The sequence below is a fragment of the Vicugna pacos genome, chromosome 2 (assembly GCF_048564905.1).
Source record: "Vicugna pacos chromosome 2, VicPac4, whole genome shotgun sequence".
In the NCBI taxonomy this organism is placed as follows: domain Eukaryota; kingdom Metazoa; phylum Chordata; class Mammalia; order Artiodactyla; family Camelidae; genus Vicugna; species Vicugna pacos.
The window spans coordinates 44,405,675-44,427,277 of NC_132988.1; the positions used below are offsets into that span (position 1 = coordinate 44,405,675).

The 21,603-nt window shown below is 35.0% G+C and overlaps 1 protein-coding gene across 6 annotated transcripts in view; it reads right to left on the minus strand.

Moving 5' to 3' along the window:
* Positions 1–8,540: 8,540 nt before the first annotated feature.
* SEC24B (SEC24 homolog B, COPII coat complex component) overlaps positions 8,541–21,603 on the minus strand; it is a 71,657-nt gene continuing 58,594 nt past the window's right edge. For 5 of the 6 annotated variants that reach the window (XM_031690810.2, XM_031690802.2, XM_031690795.2 and 2 more), the window contains 12 exons: positions 21,242–21,297; positions 20,784–20,990; positions 18,731–18,854; positions 18,163–18,321; positions 17,257–17,430; positions 16,513–16,623; positions 14,612–14,787; positions 14,070–14,207; positions 13,024–13,128; positions 12,225–12,317; positions 9,892–9,995; positions 8,541–9,461 (listed from right to left, as the gene is read on the minus strand). In XM_031690810.2, coding sequence (XP_031546670.1) covers positions 9,347–9,461; positions 9,892–9,995; positions 12,225–12,317; positions 13,024–13,128; positions 14,070–14,207; positions 14,612–14,787; positions 16,513–16,623; positions 17,257–17,430; positions 18,163–18,321; positions 18,731–18,854; positions 20,784–20,990; positions 21,242–21,297 — 1,562 coding nt within the window. In that variant the 3' untranslated portion in view covers positions 8,541–9,346. Of the gene's footprint in view, positions 9,462–9,891; positions 9,996–12,224; positions 12,318–13,021; positions 13,129–14,069; positions 14,208–14,611; positions 14,788–16,512; positions 16,624–17,256; positions 17,431–18,162; positions 18,322–18,730; positions 18,855–20,783; positions 20,991–21,241; positions 21,298–21,603 lie in introns of those variants that run through there. The other variant, XR_012059611.1, reaches the window with a different exon arrangement.

Sequence of the window (21,603 nt, forward strand, 5' to 3'; positions counted from 1 at the left end):
TGCTACTTACGACTTATTTCCTCACTCTAAATATTCATTACCACACCAATTTTGTATTCCTAACTTTTTATTATTTTTCTTAAAGTCTCCCAAATTATATAATCCCAGGCTCCACAAAATTTGGATCTGCCTCTGTGGGTCCAAAGCATAGGCACTTTGTGTTGCCTTGTTTAGTCACTGCAAAAACCTTGTTAGATTAGTGTTATTGGCTCCCTATTACAGATGAAGAAACGAACTTTAGTAGGTTAAGTAACTTATCTAATGTCATATAGTCAGAATTCAAGTCTGGAATTAGATAACTATCAACGCAAGATTTTTTGACTCCAAGACCCCAAGGTAGATTTGACCTTACACTGCCTGTCTGTTCTGACATCACTTAACCACCTGACCGACTCATAGACACGGCTGGGATTAGGGTGAGGTGATATGAGGTGAATCGTTAATGTGTGGGGTCAAATCCTTTCTTTATTTAAAATTTTGAATTCTGTTCATCATGGATTTTTTGCATTAATTTTGAGTTTTTAATATATTAAAATATCTCATTGACTCAGTGTTTTGGTGCCCCTTTAAATTTTGTGCCCAAGGCAAGTGCCTCGCTTGCCTCATGCTACTTTTAGCTGTGTGTCACATCCTTGATTAGGGCATGAACATTCAGACTTGTGCTTTAGCTTCTAATAAAGCCAATTTCTTCCACTGGCTTTCAGACAACCTGCCTTTGCAGACATTATTCACTTATGTCCTCAGACTATCATTTGAGAACTCGGTTTTTCACAGATAAGTGAACCAATAATGATACTGGATTATCTACTGTTGGTACCACTTACCTACATCTAGCAAAGGTGCTAGCTTCAGTCAAGGTGGAAGGAAAATTCATTTACAAAAAAGGTTTATATTTATGTCACCTGGTCTTACTTGTAAAGCCATCTGAATTGAGCAACTTCTCATATATCCTCTGCAGATGCCAGCAGCACTGATCGAATTCTAGTGGTAACTGGAGAGGCATATTCCTTTTCCCTATTCTGCCTCCAGATCCTAGGCCTTTCTTTTTTAACAATTAAGAGTCATAAAGAATTTGTACCCCAATGAGAATATGTATTATTTTAGAACTCATATGGAAGATTCACAATATAGTTACCCTATATTAGGCCTCAGAGGAGATCTCAAAAATATTTTTTAACTCGTTAACACATAAGCTTTGTTCATGAAATTAGAAATTAACAAAAAGATAAAACATCACTAGAAATGGAATTTGAATAACACATATATTATAAATATTCATGGATTAAATAGGAAATAAGTGGAAATTGAGAACTATTTCAAAATTGCAAGGGCAAAAGGTATGCCTTAGTGGTAGAGTGTGTGCTTAGCATGCACAAGGGCCTGGGTTCAATCCCCAGTACATTCATTAAAATAAATAAACTCCCCTTAAAAAAAAAACTGCATAGCAATGAACGCACTTAATATTACAACTGGAAAAATGTATAGTCTTAAATGCATTTATTAGAAAAATAGGAAAACCTACAAGTAAACTAAGCTTACAATCTAAGAAGCTATAAAAAGAGCAGCAAGAAATAAACCTAAAGGCTGTAGTGGGAAGAAAATGATAAAAGGAAAAGCAGAAATCGAATCAAATTTCCTCTACACTCTTCCTAAAGCAACCCCTCCTCAAAATAGTGAGTCAATAAAACCAAAAGTGTTTTTTTTTTCTTCTCAAAGTCACCAAGACTAGAAATGAGTTATTTGATTGGAAAAAAATGTGGAAGTCCTATGGTAATGAAGGCATTCTGTACGCCCACAGAATGGTGGTGGTGGCAGAAATGCTACAGGAAGGGCAGGCAAATTCATACCCAGACTGTGTGTTTATTTCACTGAGGACAGACTGCTCCATGATGAACGGGTCCAGTGTAATTAACCTGCTATCAAGTGGTGCCTTGTTTCCCCGAGGAATAATGCCACATTGAGAAATCATAGTAGGTCCCAGCTGAGGACCGGTTAGGAATTCAGTCATGTAGCCATTTCAGCCACGGTGAGGGCATGTCCACGGTAATTCAGCCCAAGCATCGCTTCTGTCCTCTCAGGTATAGCAACCTTGTACGTAGGCCACTGAGCAAATACTGGGGTGGCTAGGGAAGGAGGCTGACATCCACAGATGGCTCACTTTGTCCTCCTGATCAAGGTAGACATTTTTTGCTGCAGATGCCCTGTGGTGTATTCATATGGAATACAAATATCTTCACACTGTGTCCACTTCATGAAATCCATCCAAATACCTGTTTGCTAAACCTCTTTGTCACCAACTTCCTTCCAATCCTGTTCCATCCAAGTCCCTGACCATTCAACTAGGTTATAAAGCTGTATAGGTCTACATCTCTTGGCTGTCTCACAGTCTAGACAAATGTTCGGCTTGACATTCTGCCCACAAATATTTCCCTTCAACACAGGAGTCCAGCTGGTGCTATGATTTTGTTTTAAAACCAGGTTCTGTTTTTCCCTTCCTTTGTTAAGTTATCGTAGAGAAATACCTCATGAGTCCATGGATGTGGACTGAGGGGTAGGTGGCAGTGTAGCAGGAGGAGGTGATCTTTGGGCTGAGTTCCGGACAAGTGGGGTTCAGCGAGTGAAGACAGGAAGGGGTCAGAAGGGCTTCCAGATCTGGGGAGCAGCAGGTGCAAAGCCTCATGTGAAGGAAGGGCAGCTCCCATAATGATGTACACTCAGTCTTTTGTTTCAGAGTCACCCTTCTTGTTCCTACCTGTTCTCCATCCCATTTTGGTTCCCGTTCCTTCCCAAATTATCATCCAAAAGACTGCCAGAGGTTCTATGAAGACAATTTAGGTTTACTTCATTTGGGGGAAAAACACCCTTTCAGACTCTTATTGCTTGGGGACACAGTACTCAGGGTCCCAATTAAATAACTCAGATCTAAACTTTGATCTTTCTTGCATAAACATCTTTTTCCTCCATCTCTCCATTTCTCCCTGTTATTCTTGACTCTGCAAACAATTACTTATCAGTTTCTGATAACAGGAGACAGTCTAGAGGCACAGTATCTTTCAGACTAGTTAAATCACTCAGGTTTCAATAGGAAACACATAGTAATGGGCCTTTCCTATTGTTACTTTAAGTCATAAGGCATAAGTTCCAATGGAGCAATATATGAAAGAAACTGAAATACAGAAAAAAAAATCCACAAAAATTGCATTAAAAAATGGGACAGGCTTTCCAAACTGGTACAGTGTTTTATAGTTTTCCCAAGGGTCATTCTGAAAGGATTATAAGAAAGGCTAATAAGTTCTCAATTAAATTAAATTAAATTAAAATTAAATTAAATTAGTGTGTTCCTGTCCTGGGACAGGAGCCTCAAGATATGTGAGGTACTAAATAAGGTAAGTACTAAAAAGACAAGATATAATCCCTGACTTAAAGCAACCTTCTATGTAATAAAGAATTGAGAGGAACATATAGAATTTGCTTATTATATAATTCTAAAGAGAATAAGCTCAAACACATGAACTTAAAGCCATAGTCTATTAACTTTAAAAGAAACTAATTATTATTTTGCACTTACATTAATTCTATTTACTTAAATTAGCAATATGTACTAGCCAAATTAGTGTTACAAGCAAGGTAGAAGTGTAGGTTGTACATATTTCTGTTTCAGCAATGAGTATAATCATTTTGTTCTAATAAAAAATATATATATAAAATCTAATTATAGAAAGTTAGAAAATTATAGTGTAAAAATAAGCATATACATTACCACACACTAATCAAATTATCAACAAGAAATTGTCTATTGAGCTAACATAATACATACCTGAAAGGAGAAAATAGCAAAAACCGTAAATATATCCCAGCAGTGATGGTGCACTTATAAGAAAACGGCTGGTCACTGACGTGGTCATCTCCGTCAGTTACCTGACAGACTACCTGAGGCACAGTGTCTGTGCTGGAGGAGGCCATCAAACCCACGTGACCACCAGTTGACCCAAGGGCTGGACATGGGCCTTTGGAGCTCCCCCAACCCGCTCCTGTCCTTGGATTGTATATTCTGTGTGGCTTCCCTGCTCCCAGAAGCTGCTCCATGGATCCAGCCTTGAAACAGAAATGTGTTGTTGAGGCCACCTGGACTGGTTATGTGACTGAACCCAGTTAAGGCCTCTAAACTTTTAAGATCCCGGCAGGTGTTGTGGAGATCTACTGGTCTTGCGGCCACCACCCGAGACAAGCCCGGTAAGTGAGTCCCCTTGCTTATTAAACCTGCCACCTGCCAATCTGGGATGGCTGCCTCTTTCTTCGGCCTCCGCCTGCCCTCTGCCTATGTCAGGGCACATTTCAGATTACACCCAGGATGCTCTTGAGGAGGCTGCAACCCAACATCTGTACATACGCACGTTGGGGAGTTTTTGCAGAATTACAAACTTGCACAGGAACAGGGTACTTAGGAGAATAGAACTGGAGTGTCAAGTAATCTCTAATAAAACACGGGCTTTGTATTTGTGACTACCAATTTTAGAAATCTTTTAACAACTCATTCAATGGGTTTCTAGTAGTAAGCAAAGTTTTCTGGCCCCAAAACTGAAATGAAAATCTGTAAAACTGTGCATTGTTTACTAAAGGAACTAAAGAAGGGGCTTTCATTTTTGCATCAGCTCATGACCTAGCATAAGGCGATGTGTTAACAGCTGCTGTGTCCCCTAATGACGGGTAACTTTCCCCTCAAGCCATGTACATGTACACTCCCTACCCAGCTGTTTTATGTCAAGTTTTTCACAGGTATTATAAGAAGGCAGGGAGGAGGAGGACACCCAATGTTCTGGTTGATACAGATTCTACTTCTGAATTCAGTGATAAAAGATGAGTAATTCATAGAATATCTACCTACCATTTTTATTTTTCAGGAGGTTTCTGTTTCATGTGCCAAAGACTTTTTTTTTTAAATCTTAAACTCTTGTCCTCTTTCAGTATTTAGAAATTCCATCACAGTGCAAAGACAAATGTGAAAAGCAATGGAGTAAATATCTGTTAGTGTCCAATAAAGAAAAGCATATCAACTTAAAAAAAAAGAATTCCAGCTAGATAGTATCTGCAGTATTGTTTTCAGCTTTGTTAGTTTCCATCTTTTTTTTTTTTGCCTTAAAAGTATTTTTAACGTCTTCAAAAGTTACTTTGAATAGAGGACTCTTGGTTTTCTTAACAACACTTTGTTAATATGTACATTTTGTAGCCTCATGAATTCACTGCAACAGATTCATATCTATAAATAGCTTTCAAATAGTTTTTAGCACACAAATATACATTGATTTATGAATAAAAGACAGAATTCTTTTTTTTTACATTTTTTATTGATTCATAATCATTTTACAGTGTTGTGTCAAATTCCAGTGTTCAGCACAATTTTTCAGTCATTCATGGACATATACACACTCATTGTCACATTTTTTTCTCTGTGATTTATCATAACATTTTGTGTATATTTCCCTGTGCTATACAGTGTAATCTTGTTTATCTTTTCTACAATTTTGAAATCCCAGTCTATCCCTTCCCACCCTCTACGCCCCCCCACCCCGGTAACCACCAGTCTGTATTCTCTGTCCATGAGTCTATTTCTGAAAAGACAGAATTCTTTTTCCATCAATGCACCTGATTTGGGCTATGGATGTACTCCTTAAGAGTAATATGTAAATTACACAAAAATAAACTCAAAATGGCTTAAAGACTTAAATATAAAACAATACATGATAAATCTCCTAGATGAAAACAAAGGCAAAACATTCTCTGACATAATCTTAGCAATGTTCTCCTAGGGCAGTCTACCCAAGCAATAGAAATAGGAGCAAAAATAAACAAATGGGACCTAATTAAACTTACAAGCTTTTGCACAGCAAAGGAAACCATAAGCAAAACAAAATGACAACCTATGGAATGGGAGAAAATATTTGCAAATGATGCGACTGACAAAAGCTTAATTTCCAGAATATATAAAAAGCTCATACAACTTAATAAGAAAAAAAACAAACCCAATCCAAAAATGGGCAGAACTAAACAAGCAATGAAGACATACAAATGGCCAATAGGCACATGAAAAAATGCTCAGTATCACTAATTATCAGAGAAATGAAAATCAAAACTACAATGAAGTATCACTTCACACCAGTCAGAATGGCCATCATTCAAAAATCCACAAACGATAAATGCTGGAGAGGGTGCAGAGATAAAGGAACCCCTCTATACTGCTGGTGGGAATGTAGTTTGGTGCAGCCATTATGGAACACAGTATGGAGATTCCTCAAAAAACTAAAAATAGACTTACCATGTGATCCAGCAATCCCACTTCTGGGCATATATCCAGAGGGAACTCTAATTCGAAAAGACACATGCACCCCAATGTTCATAACAGCACTATATACAATAGCCAAGACACGGAAGCAACCTAAATGTCCATCAACAGATGACTGGATAAAGAAGTTGTGCCACATTTATACAATGGAACACTACTCAGCCATAAAAAGAATAAAATAATGCCATTTGCAGCATCATGGATTGACCTAGAGATTGTTATTGTAAGTGAAGCCAGAAAGAGCAAGAAAAATATCATATGATATCACTCATATGTGAAATCTTAAAAAAAAATGGAGAGGAAAGGACACTATGAACTCATCTACAAAGCAGAAACAGACTCGCAGACATAGTAAATAATCTTATGGTTACCATGCAAAGGGGGTGGTAAGGGATAAATTCGGGAGTTTGAGATTTGCAAATATTAGCCACTATATATAAAAATAGATTTTAAAAAAAGTTTCTTCTGTATTGCACAGGGAACTATCTTCAATATCTTGTAATAACCTTTAATGAAAAAGAATATATGTATGTATATGCATGATTGGGACATTGTGCTGTACACCAGAAGTTGACACACTGTAACTACCTGTACGTCAATTAAAAAAATAGTATGTAAATGACATTTTAAAAAATTATTTAATTAAAAAAATTGGGGGGGGGTAATTAGGTTTACTTACTTTATTTTTAGAAGAGGTGCTGGGGATTGAACCCACGACCTGGTGTATGCTAAGCATGCACTCTATCACTGGAGCTATACTCACCCCCTGTAAATGACTTTTCTATAAATCAAATTGTAAGTTCCTATTAAACAATGGTTCTAATAGTAGGTTAGGGGATTTTTCACATTACCTGGGATATTCTCTTAAACTGCTGACTTACATGATGGTTTCAAATAGTTGAAAAGGGGCTCATAGAACTCCTGGTAAGCACACCCCTTCCTCTCATCACTCCCTGCCCCACAAAACAAATGGCCAGAGACTTGTCCCATAGGGAGGCTATGAGGATTGATTATCTAGCTACCCCTCCATGAGGACCAATCTCATCATGCCTGTGTTTGGGCTGATGTCAGTCTCCACATTCTGGCTGTCTTCAGAGGACAAACCTTTCAAAAGGTGACTCTTTTTGGTCTCAAACTCCAGGTGGGCATCCCTCTGCTCCTCATTTGTAGACATCCAGGTTATTCTAAACTTCTTCCAAATCTCAATTTCAAGCATCCCATATCCTGACCACCACTTTCTGTCTTTCCAGCTCATTCCTTCTGTGAAAGTGGAGATTTTATGTTTTGGGCCTTGAACAATTATCTAGCAAGTATTTAAGTGTTTATAAATATCTATTAAATGAAGAACAAAATATCCCAAGACAAAATATTTTCTTTTCTTAAAGCAGAAACAGGAAACTCTGCATTGTAAAATTACAGTATTTACTTGCCCTTAGAGTACTGCAGTTTTTCCTAATGTTCAGTGAGATTCTTTCTTGCTGGAGGGAGCAGGGTATGGGGACAAGCACAGTCCTGGGGGTGGGCTCGGGTGGGAGTAGGTGGTGGGTGGGGAGAGCATTTGACTTTTACTATTAGCTCTGTCACTAATTAGTAATTCACTTAGGGTGAGTCATTAAACCTCTTGTTTCCATCAGGGAATGTGAGAGTACTTTTATTTTTATTCAAAGCAAAGAGATCTACCAAGCACAAAACCAGTAGAAATCACTCACCACACACATCAAGAGCCTTTTTCCTTCCAAAGTTCATCTATGGGACTTTCATACTATATATGATAAGACTTTGTTCCAAAATCTAAGGATCATTCATAGTTTTTACAGTAAATGAGAAATATTTTTCATCAGTATAAAACCACTCTCAAAGTTCAAGATGATAATCTTAAAGTCAATTAAACAGAATAGTCACTTATGTTATGAAAATTTTCTTCCTATCAATGTGCAGGAGAAAATGCCTAATTTAACTGAGAAAGATAAATTACAGTTATGATTAAGTCAGTAATCATATCTATTTTGAAAGTAGCATTTATCTTCAGAATACAAATAGAGTAAGTACTTGGTAATGTCCACAAATTAATGACAACTTATTCACATGTATTACTGACTGAAATGTAGTATCATTGCATTTCCCTGAGCAGTAAATTCAGTACATCCTATACGTAAAAGTATCACCAACTCCCCCTATGACAAACACACAAACACCAAACTATATTTTGTCAAGCAAAATATTTTTAATTAGTAGGCTGATCATAAATAAATCCACATAAAAGATTTAACAGAATTACAAAGAGTTTTGCATTTCTTTTGTGGACTCAATTCATAGTATGCCTTAGTCAACCTCTCACTCTCTAACTGGGACAAAAAGAGTTGTCATCCAACAATGCAGCACAGTTTAAGCGATTCATATTCTGTAAGTTACATTTTTACATTTCTTTACAAATGTAACATTTATGTACATTTTATATATATTTTTCTATAGTTCATGTACTGAAACTATTGTTTTTACAGGGAAAATATTGAATTCATTTAATGAATATGAATCATTCCTTGTTAAAAAGTAATTCATATAAACAAGTAACACAGTACCACTGCCTTTTGGCATCTCTTTGTCAGAGTTCAAGTCCAAAAATGTTATTTTACTTATAAGAAAAAGGATTTTATCTAATTTTACATTATGACATATCATTCCACATAGCTACCTAAGTTTGCCGGCTTGCAATGAACAGAGCACTGTACTGCTGCACTACTGGAAATGTGTAGAAACCAATTCGAAATATACTTGGTGAGACAGCATCATCATTACCATTAATTTAGGGTGAAGAAAATCTGCCACGTTCTTTCTTTCTCTTTACCTCTTGCCAAAGCCTCAGACAGGGTGCTGTGCTGTGCTATGCTATGTATTGTCTCTCGTAACAACAGATGCCTTCATTTCAAATTTCCTATGTGCTTCTCTGACAGATTATGCTTTACCTAGGTTATAGATCCTCTTCTTCTTGTTCAATTTTACCTCACTTCACTTACAAATCTGCTGCTGAACATGAAGCAAAAATTCATAGTAAGAGAATGCAGCTTCTGTCCGGTCTTCAATCAAATGTTGAAAAAATTCTGTTTTAGCAGGACTCTCATCTCTGAAAAAGAAAAAATGGTATTTATCTTAAAATGCACATTATTAAAAAGAATAGTTATACATTTTAAAAATTGCTAATCATGAGGACTTTATGAAAATGCATAGGGGATATTAATCAAGTAACAACAGCATTCTACCACTAGAATTTTGATAATATTTAAATATAAATATTTTGATAATATTTAAAACTTGCTTTGTAGGGGAGGGTGTAGCTCAAGCAGTAGAGCGCATGCTTAGTATGATGAGGTCCTGGGTTCAACCCCCAGTAACTCCTCTAAAAATAAACAAACAAATAAACCTAATTACCTCCCCCCACCAAAAAAAAGAAAGAAAGAAAGAAAAAACAATTTTTAAAAAAAATCTGCTTTGAAGACAATTTCACATAGATTGGACAGGATAAGACAGTTTTAGTAAGTTACAGAAGTACTTACTTTACCACGTGAAGAACTGGGCTTAATGGTCTGTTGTCTCTAAGCCAAGTTATGAAGGATCTGGCTCTTTCTGATGAAAGTGTGTCTAGCTCTGGAAGATGTGTCTGATAAAAAATATAATTAGGAAATTATTACCTTTCTCATAGACTCTGGCAGTATTAGAACTAAATCATGATTGCCACTTCCACCAACCAGCTGCCAGCACTCTATTCTCAGCCCCAACAGCACAAGCAAACACATTAAATTTACATTGTTGACAAATCTGTTTATGTTTTCTTGACTAAGCCAATAAGACATGTTTAATGACATACAAGTCACTGATATTTTACCTGAATATTATATTTTTTCTGGGTAAGTCAATAAAACATACACATGTCACTGGTATTGTGTTGCACTTTTGTATTTCTTCTAAAGAAGTATCAAATGAAGGAGCTATCACTAAGTTCCAAATTCACTTAACAATTATACCCTGTTCTAATAATAGCCATTTTTAGAGAATTTTGTTTCCTTTAGTCCTTAAAATTTAAGGGCAAGGAATTTTAAAGAATATTGTGAATGTGTAAATATATTTAAAAACTATATGCAAGACTATTGTAAAAAGACCTAAAAAGTCTATTTACATATACATACATATGTGTGTATGTACATATACATACATAAAGGTTTTTTTTTTTAAGACAACTTAATAGTAAACTAAATAAGAATATGGTATATAAAAATTTTAAATAGAAAAGTTTGGGTTAATTATATTTATAATTTATATCAATGTTTAAAAAGTAAAAGAATAGAACAATTTCTATTTGATATAAATTTTTCTAAGATTTTTCTAAGTATATACTGCTACTATTATATATACACAAACATTTTTGTAAATATAAATGGATCATTTTATGTATACTATTCTCTTCAGGCTGTATTCTTTTTAATAAATGCATAGCTATTACTACATATAAAGACTTCCACGAATATCTATAGGGTATATTCTTAGGAGTAAGTAATTTACTTTGTGATACATACTATGTGATTTTAATTTTAACAGATATTGCCAAATGGCCTTCCAAAAGACTGTATAAATGTACGGTCCAATCAATTGTATTTAACAGGCCTGTTGACCTATTCCCTCTGCAATATTGCTTATTATCAAATTTTAAAATCTTTACCATCTGACAAAAATCTGAAAAGAAATGACAAAAAGTGAAAAGAAATGCTGTGCTGTTATTTTATTTTTATTTTCTTAATTATCAATGAGGCTAAACGTTGTTTCATATGGCTGCTACTATGTTTTCCCCAATGAATTATCTGTTCAAATCCTTTTCCCATTTTTCTTTTCTTATTTTTGAGGCGGGGGGGGAGGTGTCTTTTCCTTAAAGATTTGTAAGAGAACTTATCCTAGAGAGATAAGCTCCTTTCCAGTCATATGACTTAGATAATCTTCCAATTTTGTTGTTTATCTTTTGGCTTTACTTATTTTACCAGATAGAAATGTTTCAAATTTTTTAATCTTTTCCACCACTTACAAAGGCCTTACCCATTTTAATATAACAAAGTTTTTTTTAACATTTCATTTTTTTCACAGTGATTTGAGATGATTTACCACATTCTATTTTTCATGAATTAGATCCATTTCTGAATTCGATTCTGTTCCACTCATATATTTATTGTGTCCGTATCACAGTGCTTAAATAACCACAGCTTTAAAATAAAGTTTCCTGCTTTATTTAGTAGGACTTATTTTTCACATGATTTCCCCTTGGCTGACATTACTCTCTCTTTTCAAACTTTTCCATATTATCCTCATTTGTTGAGTTGTAGAAATGAATGCTAGGATTAATGTGTCCAATTTAAAAAATTCAATCAAACTGTGAATGTGGTAAGAATTATACTGACTTTATATTAATTTTGGGAAAAAGGACATAATTACAATGGACTATCATTTTAGTCATAAAACAATGAAGTACTGATACATGCTACAACATGGATAAACCCTGAAAACACTAAGAAGTAAAAGAAGCCAAACACAAAAGGCCACGTGTTGTGTGATTCCATACATACGAATTGTCCAGAACAGGAAAATCCATAGAGATACAAAGAAGATTAGTGGTTGCCAGGGGAAAGCAGGAGGGGAGAACTGGGGGATATAGGTTTCTTTCTGAGATGACAGAAATGCTCTGAAATTAGATACTGGAAATGGTTGTACAACATTGTGAAAATATACTGAAAACTAATGCATAATTTACTTTAAAATGGTTAAAATGGTGACTCATGTGAATTCTATCTCATAAAAATATTTAAAACAAGGAAGTAAAAGTTAAAGCTGTATAAAATGCACTGACCATTTTCTGTGGTATTGATGCAAAATTAGGATACCCAAGCACATCCTCTATAAAGTTATTGTCACAGCTTTTTCCAATCCAAATGTAAAAAACCTAAAAATAAAAAAACCCAAAATATTAATACTCCCTTTTCTCAAAATTATCAAGCATAAAAGAGGTAAAGTATACTAATTCAAAACTCAAATCAAGTAGGAACAGACATTAAAGTAAAAAGGAAACCTGTGATTGGTACATTTGGCATCCACATCCAGGAATCTACACTGCGTCTAGATTTTTTTTTTTTTACACCATCTTCCTTACTTTTTCCCCAATAGGAATGTAATGCTTCGACCAGGGTAACTGATTCACTGTATTTCCTGTCCACTATTTCCATTATTTCAACTACATCTGTACTTTAACTAATGCCCCCCACCCCTCACCCCATCCCATTCTGTGGCTGTCAGGATCCTTTTCCTGCTCATCAGGTATCATTTATGAAGCCATCTTGACCATTCTGACACCCTTCATCCCCACCCTGTCTGATGACTTCTCCTGAACTCCTAATCATTAATGGCATTTCAGACAATGGATAAAGTTGAACTAGATAAACTTTTGAGGTTCCTTTAAATTTTATGAGTCTGTACGATAAAATCCTTGAAGACAGGAATTCATCTCTTTATCAAGTATATATAATCCATGACACCCTCTGAGCTTCTAATCCATGTTTCACTGCCTGATCTGTGATAATAGAGCTGGACCCTGTAAGTGTTTCTTCTTTTACCAGCCAAAATGTTAAGCTTTGTCATCAGACGGTGCTTACAGAGCCACAGTCCATGAGGAAAGCACCTTCTCTCGTCAGTTTCTCTGCAGACAATTTTTGAAGAGGTGGCTGAGGCACAACTCTGTCATTAACATGTATCGCACCCTGAAAAGAAAAAGATGGAATGTCAATGAGCTTACGTTACTATTATCACAGTTTGGAAGTTAATGGCCACTAGCTCTTTATGAAATGACATTTGAGAATTTGGGAGGATGCAAAAAATTACAGATGACCTTTGAACAACATGGATTTGAACTACATGAGTCCACATATATGCAGCTTTTTTCAAGAAATACTACAGTACTACATGATCTGCAGCTGGTTGAATCTGTGTGTACAGGAAGGAGGATATGGAAGCCTGACTATCAAGGGTCACTATATTGGTAACATATTTCCACCTTGGCTGTAGAATCAAGACACTTAAATGTATTTAAATTAAAAGACACTCAAGTATATTCAAATTTAAAAGATAAAAACATGAATATGTAAAATAATCTGGCCATTTCCTCCCCTGCTGGGATCAGGATATGTTAGAAGTATGACTACTAAGTCTGATGCAAAGCAAGACTTAAGTTTTTTTATATTTCTCAGTTAACAAAACACACAGAAGATTCCAAAGAGTAGAGTTTTAACACAATGAAGAAAAAGAGACTACATAATTCTATTTTAAAAATACTGTTGGATACCAGATTTGGTTTATAACAGTATAATCAAAGTTGTGCTCTGATCATATCAGAAACAGTCAATATCTCCAAAATTTAAGTGGACGTGCTCACTCTACAACTTAGCTTTGTAATAAGTATTGTAACCAAACCCACAAGGTGACTTGCTTTGTATGAAACTATTTTTGAAAACTCCATAAGCATAATTGTATCTGATAGTCCTATTGTCCAACCAAATCGATGGCTAGTGTTCTTATTTAATGTATTAGTACTACAGGGGAAAAACAGAAGAAACTGTTACTCATACATCATCTTTGCTGTAGAATCAAGACACTCAAATATATTTAAATTAAAAAATTTCAAACACACTAAAAGAAACCATACCTCATCTGTCAATCTGTCTATCCTGTATAAGTTGGGGTGAATCATTTTCATTAGATGAACAAGCGGCTGACACTTTATCTGACACATGGCATATACACGGTCATCCAGGCGTGTGCTTGTACCAGTTCTAAAGGCTTTCTACATGGAAAAACGATACACATCACTCAGTAAAACACAAATATAGTGAACAAATATTCACATCAGAGAGACCTGGGTTCAAATCTCAGCCCCAACATTTAATAGGTAGGTACGTGAGCAAGTCAATTAGCTTCTCAAAGTTATATTGTCATCATATGTATGTACACCATTATTTAAGCTGCTCTCACGTGTTAGAGTGAGAGTGTATGGTTTCATGAGAGTCATCTGTATACACCTTCATTTTCCACTGATCTTTTCCTGTTCTTCAAAGTCTTCCAATGCTAAGCTGTATAACCATCAATTAAATATTTAAAAACCCACAGAAAACTGAGATTTCATTTCTTCACCTACGTATCGAGAATTTCAAAAGACTTTATTAAAGTTAACAGTGTATAGAGAACTACCTGTTTGAGAAGGGCCAGTACATAGAGAGGAAACAACTTGAGGGAGCTGGGTGCTATCAATGCAGAGTGCTGTAAGTTTGAGACAGTTGAGCCATATGCAGATAATGAATCCACCACAGCGTTCACTAGGGCATCTCTTGCATCTGATAGGCTTGATGAAATTGATCGATCCACAGCTATAAAGCAAACAAAATGGAAAGGTATTTAACCAACAGGTGCCAATGAATACTACAACATAAAATTTACATGCATTATTTAAGAAACTAACAAAAATTTCATTTTTAGGTTAGAAAAATACATTTTACTTGCTCCCTCATTACACAATTTTTTGGAACTAAATCTGAATAAACCTGACAATCAAAACAAATCTAGATTGCTTTGGACCTTTTCGTTTTAATCTTTTTTAAATTTGAAAACACATAACCACTATTGATATTAGAGAATGTGTATCATCCATCTACTTCTGAGAAAGCTCTTGGGGATATTACGCAAACAGAAGTCACATGATTAAGTATCACTCTTTTCTGCGTAAACAATGTAAGTTCTGTGAAGTGAAATATCCCTTATTACTCTCTAATATGTCCTTTGTCAAAGCCTTCCTAGGTCAACAAAAAAAGAGGGCAAACTAAACACAGGTTCTCATACAGACACTGAAGAGCCAGCTATCAGTGTGGAACTTATTTTCCTCTATGTACATAAGATTTGGGAGTTGGATGGACTAGAGGTCCAGCCTGGGCTCTTGGATTTACTAGCTGTGCAAGTCTAGGCAAACTGATTGACCTCTCTGAGCCTCCATTTTTTTGTCTCTGAAATAAGACCTATTAAAATAAAAATGACCTACATATATGCCCAAGTATTAAAAATAAAATTATATTGAAAAATAATTATGGTTAGCTATAATTAATTTGAAATACAGACACAAAGTGATAGTTAAAATATTGGAATCCTTTAGTAAAAATACTATCATCCTTTTTCCTAAAATGAGTAATAATGATTATTTTTCTCAGGATTACACGGAAAATAACATGGTTCATTTTACATATACATTTATCTAAAAGGTAGATTTGTTAAAAACAAAACACTCAGTGTTATATTAATTCCCTAACAAATTGTTTTTAAACTCACATACAGTAAAATTTACTTTTTTGAATATAGTTCCATGGTGGTTATACATCAAAAGCACAGCCATGTAATCACTGCCACACTCAAGATATACAACAGTTCCATCACCCCAAAGGTATTCCCTGGTGCTGCCCCTTTGTGGTAAAACCGTCTCTCTGCCCCCAACCCTGATAATCACTGATCTATTCTTCATCCCTATAATTTTCACTTTTCCAGAATGTAATATAAATGGAACCACATGTATGTAGCCTCTTTGAGTCTAGCTTCTGGCACTTAGTATAATGCCTTTGAGTCATCCATGTCCATTTGCATACTAACAGTTCATTCATCGCCAAGTTGTATTCCATCGCATGGATGTACCATAGTTTGTCCATGCATTGACCAGTTGAAGGACATTTGAGTTGTTACTAGTTATTAGTGATTATGAATCCCACAAAAGATTTTTAAATTAAAGAATTAGTGAGAAATAAAAGAACAGTCCAATTCACACTGCTGCAAATGAAAATGTAAACCATACATACCTTTTTAAAAAACATTTTTGTTTATTTTAATTTTTTTGTGTGGGGGAAGGAGGTAATTAGGTTTATTTTTAGAGGAGGTACTGGGGATTGAATCCAGGACCCTGTGCACGCCAAGCATACGTTCTACCACTTGAGCTGTATCCTCCCCCAGATATGTACTTTATAAACAAAGGATTCCTAGGGTAAAAAAAAATGCCCAGGCCTCTGTTTTGAGGACAGAAAAATATATTTCACCTACTCCTTCACTTTTTTACTCACCCATGTTTGCCAGAAGGCAGATGGCAGCTTGTACATCCACTCCTGCATATACGTCTGCTAGTGAACTTACCACTGGCAAGCAAAGTGTATGCACTCTAATTCTCCGCTCACCTAATGAAAGGATAAGTCCATGTCATTGCAAAATACATCAGACCAACACAGAAATAAATCAAACAGATCAAAGTATTACTCAAGTTATTGTTTTGATTAGATTAAATCACCAACAGGATTCTGAAATGCAAAGTTTTACAATGAACATGTCTTAAAGAAAATTAAATACCTTCTAAATCTGAACACAGAATATGAACATATACTGTATTTTGTATACAGCTGAACATTAGATTTTGGTTTTTATTTTATTATCACTCATTCTAAATTACATACAACATAGTAAAATGTCAGAAAACTTAAGACTATGAAATAACAAATGTAGGCTTCAAGCGCCATGCAGAATTCATGTTACGGGGAAAGAAATAATGCTCAGGATGACACAGGTGGATTCGGTATGAGACATGATGGTAGTGTGATCCTGGGAATACAAGTCTTCCACAAGTCAAAAAAGACATTATTTAAAGATTCAAAAATAAGTTGAAAAAAAAAGAAAGACTGGAACTTATATTCAGTTAACTAATACAGATTCCATTACCTCCCATCGTGTGTTCATTCATTCTCCCCATTCTCCCAGCCTGTGAAAGGAGGAGAGAATCACTGCCACAGGTTATATTTCATTTCTGTTAACCTTACCTTTGCTTGACGTATATAGTAGGGCTGTCTGAAAGCACACCAAGGAAGTATCTGTCAAACTTTCTTCAATTGACAGCTGTACTGCAAACCCAGCATCAGGATTGATGTTGGCAAGGGATAACAGATCAGTGGAACGGACGAAGAAGTTTCCATGAAAAGTATGCATTGAAAGACCTAGGTAAGAGGAAACTTGTCATAAAAGATGAAGTAAGAGCAGTATCTTAGGCTAAAGCTACTTTTTAAAATAAAAAAATCTCTGATTTTGAATCAAAAGGATAACTAGGGAGTAGTACTGGAGTGTCAGTGGAGGTTCTAAAATACCAATTCAAAAAAAAGCCCAGTGCAGGTTATGCAAAGGGAGACTACACATTTAACTTGTATTGACAACTAATCTTATAATATTTCCTCCTTTGTGATCTAAAGTCAAAGACCTAACATATAAAATTAAACCAATGAAGCTTACTGTACAACTTACTTAAGAATTAAAATAAAGGATGAGAATCCTTCCAACATTCACATAAAATGAAGACAATACAAAACTGAAGACCATCTGAGATGATTAGGAAGGCAGACTATTAATTTGACAATTTTCACTTAAGATTGTCCCTATTCCTCAAATTCTTCTGAAATCACCTCCAATATGGGCTTTCTCTTAGATTCTTCCTAATAAAGCAAAACATTACCTTTGCCCACTTACTCAAATTACTTAAAAAATTGGGCAATGGCTATTCAATAACTATATATATATATATATATATATATATATATATTTAGAACAGAATACGGCTAACTGAATCAAGCAGAAAATCCTTTATAATTATTATATGTAGTCATAGTCAATATATGAATGTTTATTAATTTTGACAAAAGTATATGGTACAAAGCATAATTTGTATTATTTCATACCTTTAGTACACCTTATTCTCATAACAGCTTCAAACCCAATTTTTCTTGTGAGATACCGTTTTAGGTCTTTTTGTAACTTCTCTGCTTGTGAAGGATTGTGCATATAGTGGAAAGACGGATAATAATAGATGCAGCCTGCAGAATACCTGGAAATGCAAGCTTTAGAGAGAAATATAAAAAGACTTAGCTGCAGAAACAATAATATCCTACTTGTCCAGATTCTATATTACAAAGTGCAGATTCTATATTACAAAGAAACCTGTTATAATGAAAAAAAACCTAAGCTGTTAAAAAAAAATGAGGATAATATATAAGTCTGAGAAACACAAACATCTGTAAAATGTAACATATGGTAAGGTTTACTGTTAAGCAGAGTGATAAGGGAACTATATTTTAAAAACATAGCATTTTATATTTGTATAGTGCTTTGAAGTTTACCAGTAATTTTCATAGGCATTATCTAATTCACATATCTCTCCCCTGGAACTATTGAGAACTTAAAAGTTTAGATTTAACTATATGCTAGAAATATTTATGTAAACAGATAAATACAGTAGTATCTCCTTACCTAGAGAAGCGAGATCAGAATACTGTGAACTTAAAAGGAACAGGTCCACTGCAGTCTGCTGCCCTGAGCAATCTAAGGCGAGTTTCTTATAAAAATCAGTTGCAGGGCCAAGATGCTGTACAACCTAAGTCAACAGGTCATAAAGTAAGAGTTAAAAACCCTGGGAATAATAATTGCTAACATCTATAAAGAAAGCACTTATGTGCCAGCACAGATGTTTCATATAAATTAAATTATTTAATCATCATAATAATATGTATCTCATAGAGTTATCCACATTTTACAGATGAGGAAACAGACAAAAAAATGATAAAGTAACTTGATCAATTCCACAGTTGTTGAGTGGCAGATGCTGTAACATAAAGTCAGGAAGTCTGGCTCCAGCGTGACTGCTGTTAGCCATTATTATATGTCTACTGCTAAGCAAAAACACCAGAGATTAACAGATTAAGGAAGGCTTTTCCTGTTGGTGTGAGGACGCTTGAGCTGAGGAGATGGCACTGGAGAAGAGTTAAGAATGCAAGAGCCAGGCTCCAAGTTCTTAATTACTACACTATACAACAATATGTTTCAATCTTAATTACAGTGCGTGATTATCGTATTAGAGTTTCCTCAAATATAGAGGAATATGTAATACAGAACAGATACTTAAGCTGTTGAGTGCCAGGCAGAAAGAGAGTATTTCTGGAAGTTAAATGAGGGGACAAAACCCACAAAACTGTATTGAAAAATCAGTAAACACTTTCCTGTGCTCAAAACACCTCAGTATTCTCAGTGGATTTCAATGGGTCAGTGAACTGAATGCTAGCTGTACTTGTTGATGAATTAAAATATACTTTCTCCAATTTATTTTTAAATTAGCTCCTTTCTCAAAAGCAATTTAAAAACACAATGTCTATAAGAAGTAAAATATGGTGCTGCTCTTCTCTAGCAATGTGGTGAAGAATAAAAAAGCAACAATACTTAATGGTGGCTAGAAGATGAGAGTCCTTAAGAGTACAGGACGGTAACAACCCCAATAAATAAAGCACAATAAAAGTGTAGATACAGTTTACACTCCCTAACCCAATAATCCACTTCTAGGAATTTATCTTAAGGAAAAACTGAATATGTGGCTAAAAATTTTATGACACTATTAAAACTGTTAATTCATACTCATAACTGACATTATTAAAAATGTTTAATTCACACTCGTAACTATTTGCAATGGCATTTTCTTACCTGTAAGTTGAAGTCAGACAAAACTTACGTACAGAACAAAAATGATTGTTCTAGTACAATTATTATTTGAAATAAGGGATTATAATACCCTGACCAAATCTCCACGTAAAACTCAAGTAATATTCAGTCTCATTTTCTTTTTTTAAATAATGAAAACACTGGCAACAACTATTCAACACTAGGAGGCAATTAATTAAATCAAGTTTTCACGTTTACTAAAAAATATTTTTAAAGAGAATTTTTAGGGACCTCAGAAAATGTTCACTATATACTCCAGTGAAAAATGTCAATTAATAAACATGGTATACACATGTAAGGCCCAATTATGCTTATTTGTATGTATTTGTGTAACTAAATGCTATTATCTTAACAGTGAGAAAATTGATCCTTTATGTTGGTTTCCATTTTCCAAGTTTTATATAGTGATTTGTATCACCTTCATAATGAAAAAATGTATTAGTATGTGCATGTTAAATTATAACCTCAGATCGTGAGTATTATCACTTGTGAAACAGAAAAGAGCACTAGAGCCAGAAATTCAAGTCACATCTTTACCATTAAACAGTTACTTAACCTTTGGCAAGACTGTTTAATCTGTTTCCTCATCTGTAAAATAAAAGGGTTGGAGTAGATAATGTATAAATTTCTATAACTTGTAAACAAAGTTAGAAAAAGAACACAAGGCAACACAATAACAAAGAAAGATTAATTTGAGTTAAACTGTCTCACCAGTTTTTTTCCTTACTATCAATGAAGTGGAAAAACAGAACAGACACAGTCTTAGAGGCAGAGACACGATCCTGAGCATGACAGAGAAACCAACGTAAAATACCTTTGTGCTGGATCTCTGATTAGGGTCCTCTCTGGACTGCAGAAGGCCTGCCCCCAGGGAAGGCAACTGTGTCTGAAACACAGACACGCGGCCGCCTGTTGGAGACATTAACTTAAAGGCAGCCTGAAGTGCAGGACCCAGGGCGCTGTGTGTCTCTCTTGTGTTGGTGAACATATTTGGTAATGCATTCAGTAAGTCTTTTATAAGCTGGAGAAACAAGGATTAAAAGTTGAATTACTGGGAAAGCAAGGCAATATTCTTCTTTAAAACATCCCAGAGTATATAGTATGTGCCACTACATTTTAGGGGATGGTAAACTGAGTAGTCAACAGATGTGCTACCTACATTGTTTACTGCAATGTTGATATATTCCACGTATAACAGATGTTCAGCATTTTAGTTATCAGTTGAAGTAACAGAAATATTTTAATACTCTAAGGAAAAAAAATCATTCTCACCTCTTTACTTTCATGTAGATTCACAAGCAAGCTATCTGGTGTGGGCAGAAAAACATCTGTAGGGAAAACATGTATTTTAACCAAAAGACAAATCAGGTCAAAAGAATCTCACATTTAAAAATCTTAGTTTTTTAAAGGCCATACATATAATGGGTACAGTGATAGTGCTTTATTAACTACATACACTCTGTATTACACATGTGTGTGTGCTTGAGCATGTGTAGGTATACACACACAGGTGTAAAGAACCTATAATCACGTATTTTCCAGGAAAACAATGATTTTAAAACAAATACCAAAGTGTGCCAAATTATCCTTACAGCATTATGACATGAGGTATTGTAAAATACAGTAGCCTGAAT